Source organism: Sus scrofa, chromosome 8 (genome assembly GCF_000003025.6).
Source record: "Sus scrofa isolate TJ Tabasco breed Duroc chromosome 8, Sscrofa11.1, whole genome shotgun sequence".
Lineage (NCBI taxonomy): Eukaryota > Metazoa > Chordata > Mammalia > Artiodactyla > Suidae > Sus > Sus scrofa.
Window position 1 is genome coordinate 96,123,725 of NC_010450.4, and position 21,864 is coordinate 96,145,588.

Below are 21,864 nucleotides of genomic sequence, written 5' to 3' on the forward strand. Positions count from 1 at the left end.
ATATTCTTTTTTACATGGTAGGGGGAGAGCTGTTAAAAACAAAACAAGCTAAAGCTGCATATTAAGAAGCTACTAAAAAATAAAAATAAATAATTTTCCAAACCCAAGCTGTGGGAATGCCAAGGTGTTCATTATACCTTTCAGCTAATATTCCCATTTGTGATCTGAACTGACTTTGAGAATGCTTGAAAGGCACAAAATAGACATTCTGTGCTTGGGAATTTCTGTAAGCACCTAAGTAAAACAGAACAATTAAAGAAGGGAAGAATTGTTTATCTCTCTCCTCTGAAGCCTAATCATATAATCATTTTTAACATCAAGTCATAAAAATGAACATTTCTGTGGAGCACAATGGACAGAGAAAGTAGTTGTGATACTCATTACCCGTTCTTTAAGTCTTTTCATCCAAGTCTCAGGTCCACAGACCATGCATTGGATGTTTATGGCTACAGTATTAATTCCCTCTTACTCATTGCTTAAGTGCCAGAGGGTTCTCACTTTCAGTTGCTTGTTCCAAGAACTCAAGGGTTCTCTCAGTCGTAAAACCAGGCGTGGAGTACAGTCTTAGGATACTTTTCTTATGAAGCTTCCCTTTTTTCCCTTGTCCCTTTCTCCTTGACAAGGTTGTTAGGTCAAAACAGATACTACTTCTCACTACTTTAACCTATTTAAGCAATAGAAAATTTATTAAACAATTTTTTTAAAAAAAGAAACATACAGATTCATTGGAAGATAGTGGGATCAGAACACAGAGCCACTTCTTATGTAATGATGTTTTTTTAAAAAACGATTCACTCAAACATAAAATTGGAGAAGTTACAGGCCTAGGAAAATATTTGAACTGGAGATGTAAACTGAGAATTGTCAGCATATAAATGTTATTTAAAAACCATAAGATTGGATTAGACCACCAAGGGATGGGTGTAGATAGACAGAAAGACCAAAGACTAAGTCTTGGGTAGCTCATTGTTAAAGAGGTTCAGGAGAAAGGGAAGAAACAGCAGTGCAGACTAAAAAGGAATAATCAGTGAGTTAGGAGGAAAACCGATACCATGGCATGCTAAAAGCCAAGCAGAGAAAGTAAAACAAGGAAAAGAATATAATCCATTATCTCAAGTGCTGCTGACAGAGCAAATAAGATAATTACTCAAAATTGACTCATGGATCATCAGTTTAGATATCATGGAGGGTGGGAAAGCCTGATTGGAGTGAACGTAAGAAAAAGTTTTGGAGGAAGTTCCCATTGTGACTCAGTGGTAATGAACCCAACAAGTAACCATAAGGATGGGGGTTCGATCCCTGGCCCTGGGGATTGGTTCAATCCCCGGTTAAGTATCAGGCACTGCCACAGGGTGTGGTGTAGGTTCTAGACAAGGCTCAGATCCTGCGTTGCTGTGCCTGTGGTGTAGGCTGGCAGCTGCAGCTCCAATTCCACCACTAGCCTGGGAATTTCCATGTGCCGCACATGCAGCCCTAAAAAAAAAAAAAGAAAGAAAGAAAAAGAAAAGTTTTGGAGATGAGCAAGTGCAGACTTCAACAGTTTTGCTCCACAGGGAAGCAAAGAAACGGGATGTTGACAAGACAATGAAACTAGGATTGTAAGAGTGTTTCTGTTTTTTTTTTTTTTTTTTTTAGGGCCACACCCATGGCACATGGAGGTTCCCAGGCTAGGGATCAAATTGGAGCTACAGCTGCCAGCCTACACCACAGTAACAGCAACACCAGATCTGAGCCGTGTCTTTGACCTACACCACAGCTCACGGCAACCCTGATCCTTAACCCACTGAGCAAGGCCAGGGATCGAACCTGCAACCTCCTGGTTCCTAGTCGGTCTGATTTCCACCCGCACCACAATGGGAGCTCTCCTATAAGAGTTTTTTTTAGGTGAGATGAAGATGATTGGTTGACTAGAAATGTCACGGAGACAAAGTAAGTGGTGTCTACAGTGATGGAGGTAGATAAGGGTGACAATTTGAATAAAACCAAATAATGGAAGGAAAGTCCCAAAGGTTTTCCTAGAAATAAAATCTTTAGATTTGATTACTTATTTTAAAGAGAGAATGAAGGAAAAATGAAGTTCAAAAATAATTCTAAATTTCCACCAGTAGAAATTAGAAGAATAATGGCACTGGCTGAAATAAATATCAAAGGAAAAGAATAAATTTTTAGTTAGGACAGAGTGAGGTTAGGAAAAATATCATCACTTAGGCAAAGATCTCTGAGTGATGTCACTGAAGTTTCAAATAAGATGTTTGCTTTCCAGAAAGCGCTTAGTGTAGGTTTTTACCCATTTATTATGTTAGACTCTATTAATAATGATGTGATCTATAATAACATCAAATTCTTATTTTCTGAAGGCTCTACTTGAGGAGAAGCAGAAAGAAGAAGATATAGAGAAAATGAAAGAATCGTTTTCTCGGATTGTGCAAGAGTCTGCCATAAGAACCAGGAAGGAAGTAAGAGTTTTTTATTTATATTTAAAATCCAAAATTTTATACAGTTTTACAGCTTAAGACTAGATACTACCTGAGTTTATGCCTGATGGACATAGCCAGTTAACTCTCAGCAGATTGCATCAATTGTGTTAAATTTCAAATAAAAATCATTTCCTGATAATATCCCCTAACATTTGAGGTAGTGATGCAGAAATACATTACTAGGGTAGGGGAAGTGGGGAGGAAAAGATTTAGGCTAGGAATATAGTGAAGAATACCATGCCCGAAATATAATGTTAAAAAGAAGGGTCAGAAAGAAACTTAGAATGCATAAGAGCAAGAGAAGGAAACCTACTGTTATTTGCAGTATCTTATAGAATCTTAGGACTGGAGTACCTGATAGGCTTTAACCCCTTATTTTATTGCTAATGAAGCTGAAACTCATGAAAAGTTTATTGACTCACTTTAAATTACATACTAATGGAGTTCCCGTCATGGCGCAGCAGAAACGAATCTAACTAGGCAGCATGAGGTGGTGGATTTGATCCCTGGCCTCACTCATGGTGTAGCTCACAGACGAGGCTCAGATCTCCCTTGGCTGTGGTGTAGGCCAGGGGCTACAGTTCCAATTAGACCCCTAACCTGGGAACCTCCATGTGCCATGGGTACAGCCCTGAAAAGCCCAAAAATAAATAAATAAACTAATTAATTAATTATATACTAACTAAAGCCAGAACTTAGACTCATACCTTCTCCTTGCTGTACTGAGCACAGCGTTGTTTCAGTCACATCATGTTGATATTTAAACCGTTTGTGAATTGTGTTGTTGTTTGCAATTCCATTATCAAGACTAAGTCTTAAATTTTTGTGTTAAGGTGATGAGTTGTTTCTTGGTTTGAACTGCAAGCCTTATGAAAATAAAAGCTGTCTTAGAAATTTGTGTGCTTTCATATAAAGATATTTATTTGCCTTTTCCTCTAGTATGGATATGAATTAATTTTTAAGTGGTGTGGTAAGGTTTGAAAGTATAAGGTAAGTTTAGGAAGAAGAAACCACAAAAACCCATTTTAAAGATGAAAAACCTGCAAAACAGTAGTTAATTAACTGCGTAGGGTTCTGTCTCTAGGAAGTAACAGAACTGGGATGCAAGTGAGCTCTATGCTTAGTCACTATGAGAATTGTTATCATTAATTTTTATATATATATATTTTACATTTAGAAATTTTCAAATCCATAAAAAGGGAAGACCTATACAATGAATTTATTTACCCCTCACCCAGAAAACTCTTAGTGTCTTGCTGCACGCATTCCATCTCTCATTATGTACATACAGACTCTTCCCTTTTACCAAATATTCAGACATAGGCTGCAAGCCACATGCATTTCATCTTGGCCTCTGTTTCCCCAGAAAAAGAACTTTGCTACACAATCACACCACTATTACCACATCTTACAAAAAAAAAAAAAAAAAGCAACATTACTTCAATTCACACTTGAATTTCCTAAAATATTCTTTGTAGCTATTTTTTTTTTTATTCAGAAGCAATCCTTGTTTATGCCTCGTTACATTTGACCACCATGTCTGTAATCTCTTCCCTTTGTATTTGATAAAGAATCCTGTATAGAATTCAGGCCAGTTGTCCTTCAGAATATTCCACATCTGGGTTTGTGTGACTGTTTCATCTTGATTAGATTCAGGTCTTTCTGGCAGAGTGATATGCATACTTACATTCCACTTTATCACACCAGGAATCTATAATGTCAAGTTGAACCTGGATGCTGCTAAGCTTGACCATATGATTGAGGTGATAATATCAGATCTTTATATTATATACTTTATAAATAATTGAGGAAGATAGTTGACCATGCACGTATCTTTCCACCAAAATCTTTGATTCAGTAGTTTTATCATCCATTGATAATCCTTGCCTATGCTAAATATTAAGTGGGGTAATTAGAAATGATTATATTCTAAGTCTGTCAGTCTTTCTATACATTTATTAGCTATTATTTTTGATAAGGGAGAGTCCCCCCCCTTTTTAGTCTCACCATGGATTCATGCACCTTTTTAATTATTTTATTTATTTTTTTGCTTTTTTAGGCCGTACTCACAGCATATGGAGGTTTCCAGGCCAGGGGTCAAATCAGAGCTACAGCTGTTGGCCTATACCACAGCCACAGCAACACCAGATCCAAGCCATATCTGCTACCTACACCACAGCTCACGGCAACGCCAAATCCTTAACCCACTGAGCGAGGCCAGGGATCAAACCGCATCCTCATGGATCCTAGTCTGGTTTGCTAACCGCTGAGCTACAAGAGGAACTCCCTTTTTAATTTTTTTTATTTTGTGATCCATTACCTTCAATCTTTGTTTTTATTTTCAAATTATCTCTAGTTTTTTTTGCATAAATGATGTTTCTCTCTCATCTTATACTTTCCTTGCCTCAGAGACATTAAGGAAATTTGCAAAAATGTAAAATAATATAACTATTCTAAATTATTTTTAATTTTTGGAAAATATACATATTTTCAAAAAGTGCATTTTTATGTTAACCTGTAATGACTTTGCTTATCATTATTTATAAAGAGATTAATAAGTAAATATTTTGAAATTTTCTCAGTTTTCACTTCTAATATGGTAAATTTTAATGGAAGGAGAACCCATTATAAAATGTGTTTTTGTAGTGTAAAAGGATCCTAAGACCAAAAACTTGACAATCACTATCCTTTTGGATATATCATCCTGTTCACTTACTTCTACTGTCATGATAAATTGTTGACTTTTACAAAAAAGTTATAATTTTATTTTTTTCAATATTAAATATTTTTATTGGATAATAAGCTTTTTTATTGTAGACCTAAATAATTCATAAATATCTTAATTTATAGGTTGAAAACACAAGAAAACAATATAATATACAGATTTCTCGACTAGCAGCAGAACTTTCAGCCCTTCAAACGGTATGTTAGAAGACTATATTGATATTTTCTTCTGCATATTGCTTATTTTTAAAGCCAAGATATGTATTATTGGGTATTCATTTATTCAGAAGATATTTATCCTCCCAAGAACTATTCTAGATGCTAGGAAAAGAGTAAAAATCAGGCTAAAACATTTTACCCACATTCTTGGAACTTATGGTCTAGTAGGAAAGATGGATGGTATTTGTCACATTTTACTGTGATTCCCTATTTTGGGCAAAGAATGCACAGGGTGCTATTGAAGCATTCAGCTGCAGCTGCTTCCATGTGTTGGGTTCATCTGAGAAACCAGGGAGAAAGAAAGAGAAAGCATACATGACAGTGGGAAGGAGAAAAGACAGTCTTCCCAGAAGAAATGAGTACTGAAGAACGAGTGGACAAAGAGGGGAGAGGGAAGAGTACTTGTGTGACTAGAGGTGGGATTGAATATATAAATTTAACCTAAAGATTTAACAAAACGGAATCTAATAACTTTGCTTACAGAGCATGAAAGTACCAGACTCTCTAGAGATTGGGAAGATATTTTCAACTTTCACACGCTTATCTTTTCTCAAAATCTGTTTCACTTTTAATCTTTCTTATACAATTTAATAATGAATTGTGTCTTGTAATAATTATACATTACATTAGACCTCTCTTTCTCTGTTTCCTCATCTTCCTTCTCCCTCCCTCTCTCTCCTTCTCTCTTTCTTTCTTTTTTTTTTTTTTTTTTTCTTTTTAGGCCACACCTGCAGTATATGGAGGTTCCCAGGCTAGGGGTCGAATCAGACCTACAGCTGCCAGCCTATAGCATAGCCACAGCAAAGCCAGATCCAAGCCAAGACTGCTGTCTACACCAAAGCTCACGGCAATGCCAGATCCTTAACCCACTGATCGAGGCCAGGGATAGAACCTGCAATCTTGTGGCTCCTAGTCGGATTTGTTTCCACTGTGCCACAATGGGAACTCCTCCCGCTCTCTTTCTTCATGAAAATTTTTTGAGTTCGATTGAAAGCACTTCAAAGTAGAAGGGTCTTAGGCGTTCCTTTATTTTCCACATTGCTTAATACAGGATTTTACACAGTATGTTTTCAATAAGTATTTATTGGCAGATTGATATTTAAACACTTCTGAAAGAATGATCACATCTTTTCCACATTTCTGCAAACTCTGTAATGTGCATGATGGGACCTTAGTCTTCTCTATAGCCTCTAAGAGTAATAGAACAAGAAACAGTGGCAGAAACGTTAAGTAAAATTAACGGAATATAGTATGGCTGATTAGTCATGCCTAATTCTTTGTCATTTTTACTTCCTCATCTATCTCCTTGCTATTTTGCTTGTTCTCTTATGGACTAATTTAACGATCAAAAGTTTCACAGTTTTGAAGAAGAAGGGTCTACACCAGCCTAAGATTATTTAATAGACTGTAAACTAACATGATATCTTTCTATTTAGGCATGTGTACTAGATAAGACCCACAGGGATTTTAAAAATAATTCACAGCCATGTAACCATCAGAGCTATATAAATGCACTTTAGAGTCAAAAAATTGTAATTTCAAATGATTACAGAAGGTACTACTTAGGATTTATAGTAAAACAGTTTTAATTTATAGCTAACCGGATTTTTCCAAAGATGTTAAATATTGTCTGATGTCATGATGTCTTTGGTGAAGAAAACTGTTAATTGTTTGAAATATTAAAAATCTAGGGATGTACTTGAAAGAAGACGTATTCAACTACTTTTTGCCTTTTCTAGGGCCGCTCCGCAGCATATGGAGTTTCGAAGGTTAGGGGTCTAATCGGAGCTGTAGCCGCTGGCCTATGCCACACCACAGCAACTTGGGATCCAAGCCACATCTGCGACCTACACCACAGCTCACAGCAACGCCGGATCCCTAACCCACTGAGCAAGGCCAGGAATCGAACCTGCAACCTCATGGTTCCTAGTCGGATTCGTTAATCACTGAGCCACGACAGGAACTCCCATATTCAACTACTTTAAAAAGCAGATTTTTCTCTCAGACTACAGTTTGAGGTATAATAACCTATGTAGACTATTGATTTATATTCTTCGGTACCAATTTTACCACCTGTGCTATAAAGATGAAGTCAGGGAGGGAAGTTAAGCATACATTAGCTAACCAAAACTAAGTCATGTTTGTAGGGAGGAGAAAAACTTATATTTTAGGTTAATGTGTGGATTTTTTTGTTAGGTTTAAGGAAAGACCAGAGCCAGTGTATCTGAAGCCACATATCTCCCTTTGGCGGGCAATATACACTGATGTAATTTCTCTTAACATTTTACTTCCGCCAAGTAGCAGAGATTTCTATTAATCTATAGCAAATGAGGAAGAAGATTGGTTATAAATGCCTAAATTTATACAAGTGAATGAAACTTTCATTATGATCTTTTTTGATCCATGAATTTTTTAGAAATCTAAAAATTTTGCATTTCCCAATACAAAGATGTTTAAATGTCTTTTTATTATTCATTTCTAATCTGATTAATTAGAGGCCACAGATCATAGTCTATGTGATATTCTTAATATTCATTAAGACTTTTTTATGATAAGACATGGGAGTATGATTTTGGAAACATTTCATGAGTACTTGAGAAAATATCTAGTATCATTTGGTCATTTCTTGCCCCAAAAGTAGGAATGTTGGTAGTGATTAATAGCAAATATCCGTAAAAGCCTTTTAACAGTAATTTTAAATGTTTGCTTTAGTCCATTTCTAAAAGAATTCTTGTATTTCTCCAAAGAGTTTTCAACTTTTTTGCCTCATTTTTACTTTGTTATCTCAGGTTAAGTAAATATTCAGCCATCATCATGTGGCAGTTAAACTGTGGACTGGATCAAGAGAGGTGCATAACACATTTTTATCTTTCTTTGTATACTACTCACCAGACCCAGAAGTATGATCCAATCCTGTTATTAATATCTATATTAAAAATCATATAGTGGAGTTCTCATTGTGGTTCAGCGGGTTGAAAACCCGACTAGTACTCGTGAGGATGCGGATTCCATCCCTGGCCTCTCCCAGTGGATTAAGGTTCCTGCATTGCCACAAGCTGCGACATAGGTTGCAGATGCAGCTCAGATCCCACATTACTGTAAATGTGGCGTAAGCAGGCAGCTGCAGCTCTGATTCAACCCAGGGCTGGAAGTAGCCAGGGAACTTCCATATTCCACAGGTGTGGCCCTACAAAGAAAAAAATAAAAGGAAAAATTGGTATTTATATAATTCAGTAATTATATAAATAGATGCAGAAAAAGCATTTGACAAATCCAACCCCCATTCATGATAAAAAAAAAAAAAAACCTCTCATGTAAACTAGGAACAAAAGGAAACTTCCTTAATTTTATAAAGAATATCTACAAAAAACCTACAACTGCAGAACTGAAAGCTTTCCCACTGAGATCAGGAATAAAGCAAGGATGTGTCCTCTTAACACTTCTTTCAGCATCACACTGAAAGTACTAGCTAATGCCATTTGACCCCTCCCCTCCAAATAAAGGAAATAAAAGGTATATACATTGGGAAAGAAGAATTTGTTTGCAGATAATATGATTGTCTATGTAGAAAATCCAAAAGAATTTAAAAAAGAAAAAAAGACTGGAACAAAGAAGTGATTATAACAGTGTTGTAGAATACTAGGATAATATACAAAAGTCATTTGCTTTCCTAAATAGCAGCAATGAACAAATGGAATTTGAAACAAAAACACAATGTCATTTATATTAGCACCCCCAAAATTAAACAGGTGTAAATCTAATCAAATATACAAGATCTGTTTTGTGATTTTGTGTGAAAACTATAAAACTCTCATGAAAGATAGCAAAGAACTAAATAAATGAAGATGGTCCATGTTCATGGATAAGAAGACTCAATATTTTCAAAATGTCATTTCTTTCCAAGTTGATCTATAAATTTAGTGCAATTCCAACTGTAATTCTAGGAGGTTATTTTATGGATATTAAAGAACTGAATTGAAAGTTTGCATGGGAGGTGCCATACCCAGAATAGCCAATGCTACAGTGAAAAAGAAGAACAAAGTTCAGGACTGACGCTGTACCAGACTTCAATACCAATTCTAAACCTACAGTAATCAAGAGAGGGTGATATTGGGGAAAGAATAGACAAATAGATCAATGGAACAGAATATAGAGCCCAGACATAGACCCACATAAATACAGTCAGCTTATCTTTGATAAAGGAGGAAAGGCAGTACAATGGAGCAAAGGTAGTCTTTAAAACAAATGATGTTAGAACAATTAGACATTCACATGTAAAATAAATGAATCTAAATTCAGACCTACACAGAAATTAATTCAAAATTGGTCACAGACCTACATGTAAAATATAAAACTAAAACTAGAAGATAACATAAGAGAAAATCTAGATTATCTTAGGTTTGGCAATGAGTTTTTAGTTATAGCATCAAAAAGATGATCCATGAATGAAATAACTGGTAAGTTGGACTTCATTAAGGTTTTTTTTTTTTTTTTTTTTTTTTTTTGGTTTTTAGGGCCACACCCACAGCATATGGAGGTTCCCAGGCTAGAGGTCTAATCAGAGCTGTAGCTGCCAGCCTATGCCACAGCCACAGCAACACAGGATCTGAGCCACATCTCTGACCTACACCACAGCTCACGGCAACACCATATCCTTAACCCACTGAGTGAGGCCAGGGTTCAAACCCTCAACCTCATGGTTCCTAGTGGGATTCATTTCCATTGCGCCACAAGGGGAACTCTGGACTTCATTAAAATTAAAATTTTCTGCTCTGTAAAAGACAGTATCAAAAAATGAAAATTCAAACCATAGATTGAGGGAGAATATTTACAAAAACTTACCTAATAAAGGACTGTTATCCAAAATACATGAAGTACTCTTAAAACATAACAGTAAGAAAACAGAGAACTTGATTAGAAAATGAGCCAAAGACCTTAACAAACACCTTACCAAAGAAGATTTACAGATAGTAAATACACATACGAAAAAACACTCTAAATCATATGGGAAAATGCAAATTGAAACAATGAGACACCATTCATTATACCAAATAAGTGCTACACATACCTATTAGATTGGCCAAAATCCAAAGCATTGATACCAGCAAACACTGACAGAGAGCAAAAGGAACTCTCATTCATTGCTGGTGGGAATACAAATGGCACAGCCATTTTTGAAGGCAGTTGGGTGTTTTCTTACAAAACTAGATATATTCTTACTGTAGGATCCAATAATTGCATTCTTCTCTATTTAGCCAAAAGAGTTGAAAACTTACGTTCACACAGAAATCTGCACATGGATGTTTATCACAGCCTTTGTTTTTTTATAATTGCCAAAACTTGGAATCAGCCAAGATGTCCTTTAGTTGATGAGAGGTAACTAAACTTTGGTACATCCAAGCAATGGAATGTTATTCAGCACTTGAAAGAAAAGAGCTGTCTCACCATGTAAAGACATGGAGGAATCTTAAATGCCTATTACTAAGTGAAAGAAGCTAGTTTGAAAAGGTTACATACTATATGATTCCAACTATGACATTCTGAAAAAAGCTAACTATGGAGACAGTGAAAAAGATCAGTGGTTACTAGGGATTAAGGAGGAGAGGAAGATGAATAAGTGTAGGCAAAGCATAGAGGATTTTTAGGACCATGAAACTGTTGTATATGATACTGTAATGGTGAGTATGTCATTATCAGTTTGTCCAAACCCATAAATGTACAATACCAAGAGTGAACTGTAATGTATACTGTGGACTCCAGATGTTAATATCGTGTGGTGGAGGTACATCAGTCTTAGCAAATGTACCACTGTATTGCAGCCTGTTGATAATAACAGGAAGCTATGCATGTACCGAGGCAGGAAGTATTGGGGAAATCTGTAACTTCCCTTCAATTTTGCTGTGAACCTAAACTGCTCTAACAAATAGTCTATTTAAAAAATTACATGAAAGGGAGTTCCTGTCATGGCACAGCAGAAACGAATCCAACTAGTATCCATGAGGATGCGGGTTTGATCCCTGGCCTTATTCAGTGGGTCATCGATCTGGCATTGCCATGATTTGTGGTGTAGGTTGCATATGCAGCTCGGATACCCCGTTGCTGTGACTGTGGCATAGGCTGGTAGCTGTAGCTCCAATTTGACCCCTAGCCGGGGAACTTCCATATGCTGCAGGTGCAGCCTAAAAAGCAAAAAAAAAAAAAAATTTGCATGAGATGAGTTATGATGAACATAGGAGAAATCTCAAATATCACACCATAAAACTACCTTTTCATGGGCTAGCAACTTATTACATGAACATACATGAAACATTAAAGTTTTATTTCTTATATGCTAACAGTTGTGTTAATAAAAGATAAATTTAATCATCTGATTTACAGCATAGGGTTAAAGATCTTCATTATAATAAGAGTGTATTAATTTGGAGTCAATTTAGAAGCTTATTTTAAACCTTAAAGACATACTGATATGCACTACTTCAGTTATAATAAAGATAACTGAATATTAATTAGCAGTGTATTGTCAACAAAGTAGGTTTATCCAAAGCATCATTTACAATTAGTTACAAATAACCACACCCATTTTAAAAATAGAAGCAAATAATTATGAAGAACAAGTCATTATAATGATCTTAGCTTTAGTTTCATTTGCAAAATTTTAAATTTTGTTGTATAATTGATAAGCTTGCCTGATTTTATTGATTAAAAACTTTTGAGCCAGAAATATTTTATGTTCACATTAATAAAACATTTTTATTATTTCCATTGGCTGTTGATAAGCTTTGCAAAAGAAAATTAACCATTTTAGAATTCATATACCCATGTACCTTTCAGGCTCTAGGTTGTCTATGGTGTGGTACCACTGTCTAGTTCTATGCTTCCTTTTTAAATATATGATACAAGTATATGGAAAGGAAAACTGTAATACGAGAAAGGAGCTCATTTATTTTTTTCTCCTTGGAATTCCTCAACCTCTATTAACTACCTGGTATGTTTACTTAGAATTCCTTGGCATTCTGTACTTAAGGTGATTTCTGAAATCCTGAGATAGGTAGCTCTTTGAAGATTGAGTTGTTTTTATATATTTTTTTAATCACTATGGTCCTGCTGTACAGAGAGGGTGAGTGTGGTATTTCTGTTATGAACAAGTCATTTTACTTTTTCATTATTCCTTTTTTTTTTTTTTTTAGGCCCACACCTGCAGCATCTGGAAGTTCCCAGGCTAGGGTTGAATCGGAGCTGCAGCTGTCCACCTACACCACAGCCACAGCAGCTTGGGATCTGAGCCACGTCTGTGACCTACACCACAGCTCACAGCAAGGCCAGATCCTTAACACCCTGAGCGAGGCCAGGGCTCGAACCTGCATCCTCAAGGATATTAGTCGAGTTCAATACTGCTGAGCCACGATGGGAACTCCTTTCCCTCTTTTTTTTTTTTTTAAGGTTTTACAAATATATTTATTTACAATATGATTCGAATTTATAGGAGTGTGCTGAAAAACAAGGCCAAATTGAACGAGCCATTAGAGAGAAAAGAGCAGTGGAAGAAGAGCTAGAAAAGGTAAAAAAGAAAAGGAAAAAAATACCTAAACCCAACTGCAAATATTCAACATTACTATCTGCTTTCATCATACTATCTACTAGCAACCCTTATATTATAAGTATTCTCCTGGTGAGTGCTTTTATTTGCTTGGAATATTTTCAGAATCTTCATTTAGATGGTATTGCCTAAATACATTTCTTTACAAGGGTGGACACATTATTTAAACTTTTTACCTAAAGGTTTAAGTTTTACAAAGTAAACATATTTGTTTAGACCTCATTCCCATATTTTTTTATTGTCTTTCTTCTCTTTTTAAATTTCCTGCCAACTTTTCGTGGACCATCTATAAATATAGCAAGTATATATAATCCCAAAATTACAATATTGCTATGATTTCTACCTTTTCAAAGTACAGATTTTTATTTGTAGCTGGAAAAAAATATTTACCCCAGTGATTTTTTGTTTGTTTGTTTGTCTTTTGTCTTTTGAGGGCTGCACTCGTGGCATATGGAGGTCCCCAGACTAGGGGCCTAATCAGAGCTATTGCTGCTAGTCTACATCAGAGCCACAGCAACATCAGATTCGAGCCATGTCTGCGACCTACACCACAGCTTATGGCAACACCAGATACTTAACCCACAGAGCAAGGTGGGGGATCTAACCAGCAACCTCACAGTTCCTGGTCGAATTCGTTTTTGCTGCACCATGATGGGAACTCCTACCCCAGTGACATTTAGGAAAAGAATATAAATTTTCTTATTTAGATAACTTTTTATTAGCAGTAAATATCCCATTCATTTAAAATACCTTGCAGTGAAAATAAGGCTAAATTTGATTTGGCACATACTGTGCTTTAGGCATTGTATTAAGAACTTTCATAGAGAGGTTAAGTAACTTGCCCAGTGGTTTAAAAAAAAAAATAGCAAACATAGGAGTTTCCTACTGTGGTGTAATGGGATCTGTGGCATCTCTGCAGCACCAGGACACAGGTTCAACCCTGGCCCAGTACAGTGGGTTAAAGGATCTGATGTTGCCACAGTTGTGCACAACTGCAGCTTGATCTCATTCCTGACCCAGGGACTTGTCATGGGGCAGCCAAAAAAAAAAAAAAAAAAAGAAAATGTGGAATCAGAGCTATGTAGTTCAAAAAATGTGACATATATCTACATTATTGACATAAAAAGATTATGACATCATATAGTAAAAGAGTAATTTACAAGCAGAATATAGTATGTAATCCCATTCATGGAGGAGGGAAATATATATGTATGTTATGTTCAAGGTAGGTCCTTCATGGTCACCCCTCTCCTGCAAGGTTGATCCCTTCCGAGTTGTCCTCTGTTATGGAATAGGAATAGATCCCATTTAGATTGGCACCTGCTATACGTCAGGGTTGGGGATGAATTTTTTGATATCACATGGCATAGGTTAAGGAATAGGTTTTGTTTGGGAAATGTAAAACCTACAAGACTAAAGGCAACCGGTAAAGGTAAGTCAAAGTACTGCTGGTACTGCAGTAAAGGTCTGTATTTCAGTCATAGGGCATAGATATGCTGACACTCTTTGTAGAGCAAGAGTGACAGCCTCATCAGTGGGAGAAGACACAGGTTACTTGGCCAGGCAATCTCGATTTTGAGGGTACCTGTGTGTTGTAGACTTTGTCTGAAAATATGAGCTGCCTACCACCTGGTCACCTTGCAGTTCATGAGATGGTACAGCCTTATGTTGTAGGAGGAAGCCCTGTCTCATAGGAAGCAGAGCTAGGAGAGGAAAAACCCCCATTTTGCTCAGCTCACTGTCTGGTTAATCTAGAGTGGATTCTGCAGTCACTTTGTCACTTTTGGGTAGTTCTATTTATACAGTACAGCATGTATCTGTACTTTTGAATATTTCAGTACAGACTTGTCTTAAAGGTGTTCATCAAATAAAGCAGTTGGCTCCAGGTGGTGAATTTGGAGGGTTTTTTGTTGTTGTTTTTTTTTTTTTTTTATCTTCAGCTAGTTTACATTTCTTTATAAAATGTTAAAACTATTTAGTTTACAGTGAATATGAATAATTTCAAAAATAAGCAATTATTTTGTCAATTTTCAGCATTTATTTTGTAAATGTGAAACAACCAAAATTAATTATTGATATATTTTAATGTTATAGTGGGAATAGATGAACACATGATCATTGGTTTTTATTTGTCATCATTTATTTCAGTTTCTAAACTGTATAATTTTTAAGACAGTTTCCTTCTGCAAGGTAATAGACATAAAAGCCTCTTCTGCAGATTTACCATGAAGGCAGAATAAATGAAAGTGATTACAGAAAACTGGAAGAAATGCACCAAAGGTGTCTGGTTGCAGACCGTTCAAAAGATGATCTTCAGCTAAGACTTAGAACAGCAGAAAATAAACTCAAACAACTTGAAATAAAGTAAGTTATTCTTTTGGATTTTCAAACTCATATAATTTTGACATTTTTATCTTTTATGGGGCTCATTATTATATCTTATGTTGAAAGCAAGACTTTTTAGCATCAAATAGAGTTTTTTCAAGATTATTTTAGAGGAAGAAATGACTTTTTCAGGAAGAAAAGGTACAGTACTCTACCATTTTATTTTAAATTTCCCATTTCTGGCAGTGTTACTTAGTATAGTAAAACTTATTTAAGTTGCATGAAATCTTGATCTCTGTCATAGAATATGTTTAATAGATATTTTAAAAATAAAGAGGAATGATAATTGGCAATATAGCAGGAGGTCCTCAGACTATGTCCCTCCACAGAAACAAGTATTTGAGGCAGCCTTTGTGGCAAAAGCCACAAGACATGGATCCAGACTGTTCTACCACAGTTTAAGGCAGTCTTACATGGCCAGGGATTCACCCAAGGGACTAGAAGAAATCATGCCCGTGGATGCCCCCAAAACAGACCTGCCAACTCCAGACTGACTAGTAAAGAATCTAGTAAACATGACTCCACCAAAGGAAACTATTTAATAAAGCTCTAGTAACCAACCCCAAACAAATGGAGATCCATGATGCTGAAAAACTTCAGGTAGGCTAAACATCAAGCGCTTCACTGAGACACATTATTATCAAAATGTTAAAAGTCAAATAAAACAGTGATTCTCGGTGTTAGTAAAAATTCGAAAGAGGTTTCCATTGATTTTCTAGGTGAGTGATAATGGTTCAATCTATATTTTCTTAGTTAAGTAAGATTGCTAAATTGAACATATATGCCTAGTGTGACATAACATTGTGAAGCCACGTAATTTAAATCTACAGTGAAAAGAAATGGCTCAGAACAAAGAAAACGGGTCTTTAGTATGAAATATATACAGACTTCTGATTTCTACTACAGATCATTAAGTTTAAAGGCTACTTTTGTTTTGTTTTTGTAATCAGTTCCTCGGAAGAGCTATCACGGTGCCAAGAAATGATTCAGAAACTTCAAAAGGTGTTGGAGTCAGAGAGAGAGAACTGTGGATTTGTCAGTGAAGAAAGGCTGAGACTTCAGCAGGAAAATGAACAATTACAGAAACAGGTTGAAGAGTTAAGAAAGATTGCTCTTGAGGCTCAAAAACAAGCCAAATTAAAGGTATTTTCAAGACTAGTTAGGATTAAATATATACTTGTGAAAATCAAAATACTGAGAATATTTAGAGAGACCTAGTAAAACATTTTTAAAGCCCTTTTTTTTTTTTTTTTTTTTTTTTTTTTTTTGCCTTCTCATCAGATAGCACTAAATCATAAAGGAGAGCATTAACCAGTCTTTTCTGTGTTGTAGAACTTGGCAGGCATACTTGAAAATGATTGCTATCCACACACACAAAAAAATTCTTTTTCAACCATGAAATACACTGGTATTTCTGCCAAAGCAATTTAAGCAGTGCTAGCAAAACTATAGATTAGATAACTTTACAGACTGCTATCCTCTCTTTTCCTCTACAATAGCCTCTCAAAAATAGAACTCTTAAAACTAGCTGTATAGAGGATGGTACATCAGTATGCCCTGAAAACCACTCATAGGTAGTCTAAAAATTCCATGCCAGGAAGAAAGCAAGGAATAAAAATCTCCTCTAGAAAAAAAAATCCATTTTATTTCCTCTCTCCTTGTCCCCCTTCTGCTCTAATGCTTACATGGCTTGGCAATAAGAACATGATAACTTGTTTGAGGAAGTTTTAAGAATCTCAGGTATCAACATCAACATATTGTTTGCCTTTCCCCATTCTATGTGACTTTTTGTAAAAAGTGGTATTACCTTTTTATGATAAAGATCTGTATCTTCCAGCTTCATAGCAAGAATGTGGGGTGGTAGCATTAGTGTTTCGCTTTGTTTTTTGTTACTGCAAGGACTCACAAGAAATCACATTCCAGCGTAATTCATATCAGCATATATTTATGGAATGCTTCCTATTGTAAGTATCAAACATTGTGGTTATTTATAAAAGCTCAAACTCTGAAAAAGAGACCCTTACTTATCATATAAAGTTTGTACTTTATGCTTTAGGCCATGGGGAATCTTTGAAAAACAAAGGGGAAGAAGGATCACAACTACAAGATCTCAAGACTTGATATAAAAGTATAGGACTTAGGACAGTGTGTAATCAACATAAGAATAATAAAAATCAACCTGATCAATAGAACAAAACAAAGTCTAGAAACAAAGTCATTTTTGTTTTTCTCTTTTTATGGCTGTATTGCAGCATATGGAAGTTCCCAGGCTAGGGGTCAAATTGGAGCTGCAGCTGTGGCCACATAATATATGGCTACTGCCATGGCAATAGTGAATCCGAGCCACATCCATGACTACGCCAAAGCGTCCTTAACCTACTGAGTGCTGCCAAAAATCGAACTTGCATCCTCATAGAGACAATGTTGGCTCCTAACCCACCCCAAACTCGTTTTTCATAACCACCTCATTTATAACAAAGGAACCACACAAGTTCAGTAGGGAAAGAATTATCTTTACAATAAATTATGTTAGATCAACTGGGTCTATATTTTTAAAAATAAACTCTGACCCCTGTATCACACCATACATTTAAATTAATTTGAGCTGCCTTATTGACCTAAATGCAAAACATAAAACAATGGGACTTCAAGTACAAAATCTTCATGACCTTGACTAGGGAAGAATTTCTTAAACAGAACAAAAAGAGCACTAATCATAATGAAAAGATAGATGAATTGGATTTCATTAAAAGATTTTTCAGTCATCAGAAGAGACACCATTAAGAGAGTGAAAAGTTAGAGGAAGTAGTTCTCATATATACAACCAAAAAAAAAAAAAAGACTCATATCTAGAATATAAAAACTCTTACTAATTAATAAAGAAAAAAACAGTTAACAATAAGGAAAAAAGAGACACTCCATTTCCAAAAATGGGCAAAAGATTTACATTCACACATTATAAAAGAAAATATTGAAAAAAGTTTCAACTTCATTATTTATCAGGGAAAAAAGATTACAATTACAATGAGATACTACCACATATCTACCAGAATAGCTAAAATTTTTAAAACAGACAATATCAAATGGTGACAAAGATGTAAAACAACTGATACTTTCTTAAGTTATTTTGGTGAATATAAATTGGTACAACCACCATTTAGCCGTATCTTTTAAAGTTATACATACATTCATATACACATGCTATGCCAAATAACAGTACTACTTAATAACCAGTGGCTGTAAGTGCTTATCAAAACATGTATAGAAGAATATTCATGAAAGATTTAATTATATCAAAACACTGAAAATAACTCAGTTGTCCATCAACATGAAATAATGTAAATAAGTTGTGGTATGTTCATATAATGGAATAGATGCAGCAGTGAAAAGGAATGAATGATGTCTAGAAGCAATGGTGGATGAGTCTCATCGACATAACATTGGACAAAGAAGCCAGATATAAAAAGGCTTATAGTTTATTAGTATCATAATATGAAGAATAGGCATAGTGAAGTGAGGAATAGGCATAGTTACCTATAAGGATGGCAGCAGAATAGTAGTTACATTTTAGGTAGATTAGTATTAGAAGGGCACCTGAGAGAGCCTCCTGGGGTCCCTAAATCTGGGTGGTGACTCTGGTCTATCAATATGTGTGTAAAAATTGAGTTGTACCCTTAGGATTTATATACTTTATTGTAAGAGAGAGAAATATTGGCCCTGGAAAGTGGGTGGATTATAGATAAACAAGAATGGCTATGAGTTTGATGATTGTGAAGGCTGGGTGAAAAACACATAGGGATTCATTGTAATAATCTATTTTGGGAGTTTGCATCATGGCACAGTGGAAATGAATCCGACTAGTAACCATGAGGTAGCAGGTTCTATCCCCGGCCTCGCTCAATGGGTTACGGATCCGGCATTGTGGTGAGCTGTGGTATAGGTCACAGACGCAGCTCAGATCTGGCATTGCTGTGGCTGTGGTGTAGGCCAGCAGCTGCAGCTCCGATTAGACCCCTAGCCTGGGAACCTCCATATGTCATGATTGCGGCCCTAAAAAGAAAAAAAAAAAACTTCCTATTTTGTGTTTGCTTCAGAACACCTATGCTAAAACATACCCATAATTTTTAAAAAATTAATGTACTTGCTGGAAAAATGTTAAATCTTCATCTTATGTTTTAAATTCATATTCTGGAGTTCCTGTTATGGTGCAGCAGAAACAAATCCGACTAGGAACCATGAGGTTGCGGATTCAGTCCCTGGCCTCTATCAGTGGGTAATGATCCAGCATTGCTGTGAGCTGTGGTGTAGGTCACAGACAAGGGTCAGATCTGGCGTTGCTGTGGCTCTGGTATAGGCTGGCAGCAACAGCTCCAATTAGACACCTAGCCTGGGAATCTCCAAATGCCTCAGGTGCGGCCCTAAAGAGACAACAGACAAAAAATAAATTCCATATTCTAAATTTCATATGAATTAATAAGAAATGAGGTGAATATTTAACTGATAGATGGAAATAACTTCCTCAGTAAAACAAAAAAATGAAATAACTTACAAATGAACAAATATATTGGTAGATTTATATACAAGGTTTAAAAATATTTTCTCTCTCTCTTTTTTTTATAAGGTTTAAAAATATTTATATATAAGGTTTAAAAATATTTTCTCTCTCCATGGCACATGGAGGTTCCCAGTCTAAGGGTCTAATCAGAGCTGTAGCTGCTGGCCTACACCACAGCCACAGCAAAGCCAGATCCGAGCCACGTCTGCAACCTACACCACAGTTCACAGCAACACCAGATCCTTAACCCACTGAGCAAGGCCAGGGATCAAACCTGCAACCTCATTGTTCCTAGTCAGATTTGTTTCTGTTGTACCAGGTTGGGAACTCCTAAGGTTTAAAAATATTTAAAACCAGTTTTTAAAAGTATTTTTTAAAAGAAACTAGAGGAAATAGTTTTAATAAATATGATAAAAGACAAAGATCATATGAAGAGCTTTTAAAAATAAAAAATATTTGTAACCCAGTAGGAAAACATGTATGAGACATGAACAGAATTCAAAAACAAAACAAATTGCTGATAAACAGATTTTTTTAAGTTTAAAACTCCCTGTTTAGTCAGTACAAAATTATCAGTATAAGTGAATGTGTAGCTGCACATGTAAAATGGTACACATGTATAAATTTTTAAGAAAATACATCATCCCATAATTAAAGTTCATTATAGTATTATGTGTAACAAATTAAAAACAACTTATCTAGAAATAAATAGTTAAATTATGGTATATCTATAAAGTGCTATATTGAGTCATCATTAAAAACCAGGTTTCCAGAAAATATATATTTATATATGTTCATAATCCTGTATACACTAATCTCAATTTTAAAAGACATAAATAGCAATTATGTAGAAGTTAAGGTAGTTATCTCTGAGTTATAGATTACAGAGACTTTGTCTTTTGAAATTTTTGTATTTCCATTTAATATACTTGTTTGACAGTTGGGGTTTCTATAATGGAAGGGAGGGGAATGAATGAATTCCCCCTATTTGGTACTGTGTTTGATCCACTCTAACAGTTCAGGATAGTAACTTAAGTTTCTTGGAAAACAAAAAAATGACAGCTTCTTACCAAAATTGTCCCCTTTTGCCAACCCTGCATCTAGCTTAAGAGAAGGATTATTGGTAAATGAGGCACTGAACTCCTAACCTGCTGTGTAGCACTGAGAACTATGTCTAGATACTTACAATGCAGCATGGCAATGGGAGAAAAAATAATGTATACATGTATGTGTAACTGGGTCCCCATGCTGTACAATGGGGGAAAAAAAGTGTGTTGGGGGAAATAACAATAAAAAATAGATTTAAAAAAAAAAGAATGTCTTAACTGGATAGTTGTGATTCTCTTTTATGGAGGAGGGCTTCAGATAAATTGCTGCTTTGTAGCTGATTCCTTTTATGACATGGGAATCTAGTGCTACACTTTGCTACTTTTCTTTCTCTTGAAAAAAGAGTGTGATCTTTCATAGATAAACTGAAAGCTGAAAAGATCAAGATAGTTGGATATTGAGAGGTCAGTTGGCTAAGAGCCTTAACAATTTATATCAAGTTTTCATTTGATCTTAAAGCCATTGCTGCTCTCTCAGCCCCAGCTTTCTCCTTTCCTAACTTCCTTCTTTCTGCAAAGGATCTCCAAGTCTTTATGGTCTAAGTATCCTTCATAAGGATATAAAATTAGGAAATGGGTAGTATTTGCAATCCTGTCTACTTGAGTGAATAGTTTTATGCAGAAAAGGGACACAAAGGAGGAAGGGAAGGAGACCATAAATCCCTTTTTCCAACCCAACATTCTGAATTGAGTCATTGGAGGTGCTTTTATTTTTATAGGAGACCCGGTTGTTTTGGCCCTTATCCTTCCAACATAACTGCAGACCTGTCCAGTTTAACAGTGAGAATTGCATCAGTCAGC

General features: G+C 35.7%; 1 protein-coding gene across 6 annotated transcripts in view; it reads left to right on the forward strand.

Annotated features, from left to right (window-relative positions):
• Positions 1 to 21,864, forward strand: part of SCLT1 (sodium channel and clathrin linker 1) — a 249,657-nt gene that overhangs the window by 174,265 nt on the left and 53,528 nt on the right. For 4 of the 6 annotated variants that reach the window (XR_002346423.1, XM_021100692.1, XM_021100693.1 and 1 more), the window contains 5 exons: positions 2,358 to 2,456; positions 5,328 to 5,399; positions 12,904 to 13,089; positions 15,236 to 15,381; positions 16,353 to 16,545. Coding sequence is in view for 5 of the 6 variants with exons in the window: in XM_021100692.1 (XP_020956351.1) it covers positions 2,358 to 2,456; positions 5,328 to 5,399; positions 12,904 to 13,089; positions 15,236 to 15,381; positions 16,353 to 16,545 (696 nt within the window). In the remaining variant the exon portion in view is untranslated. The remainder of the gene's footprint in view (positions 1 to 2,357; positions 2,457 to 5,327; positions 5,400 to 12,903; positions 13,090 to 15,235; positions 15,382 to 16,352; positions 16,546 to 21,864) is intronic. The other 2 variants (XM_013989334.2, XM_021100694.1) reach the window with 2 other exon arrangements.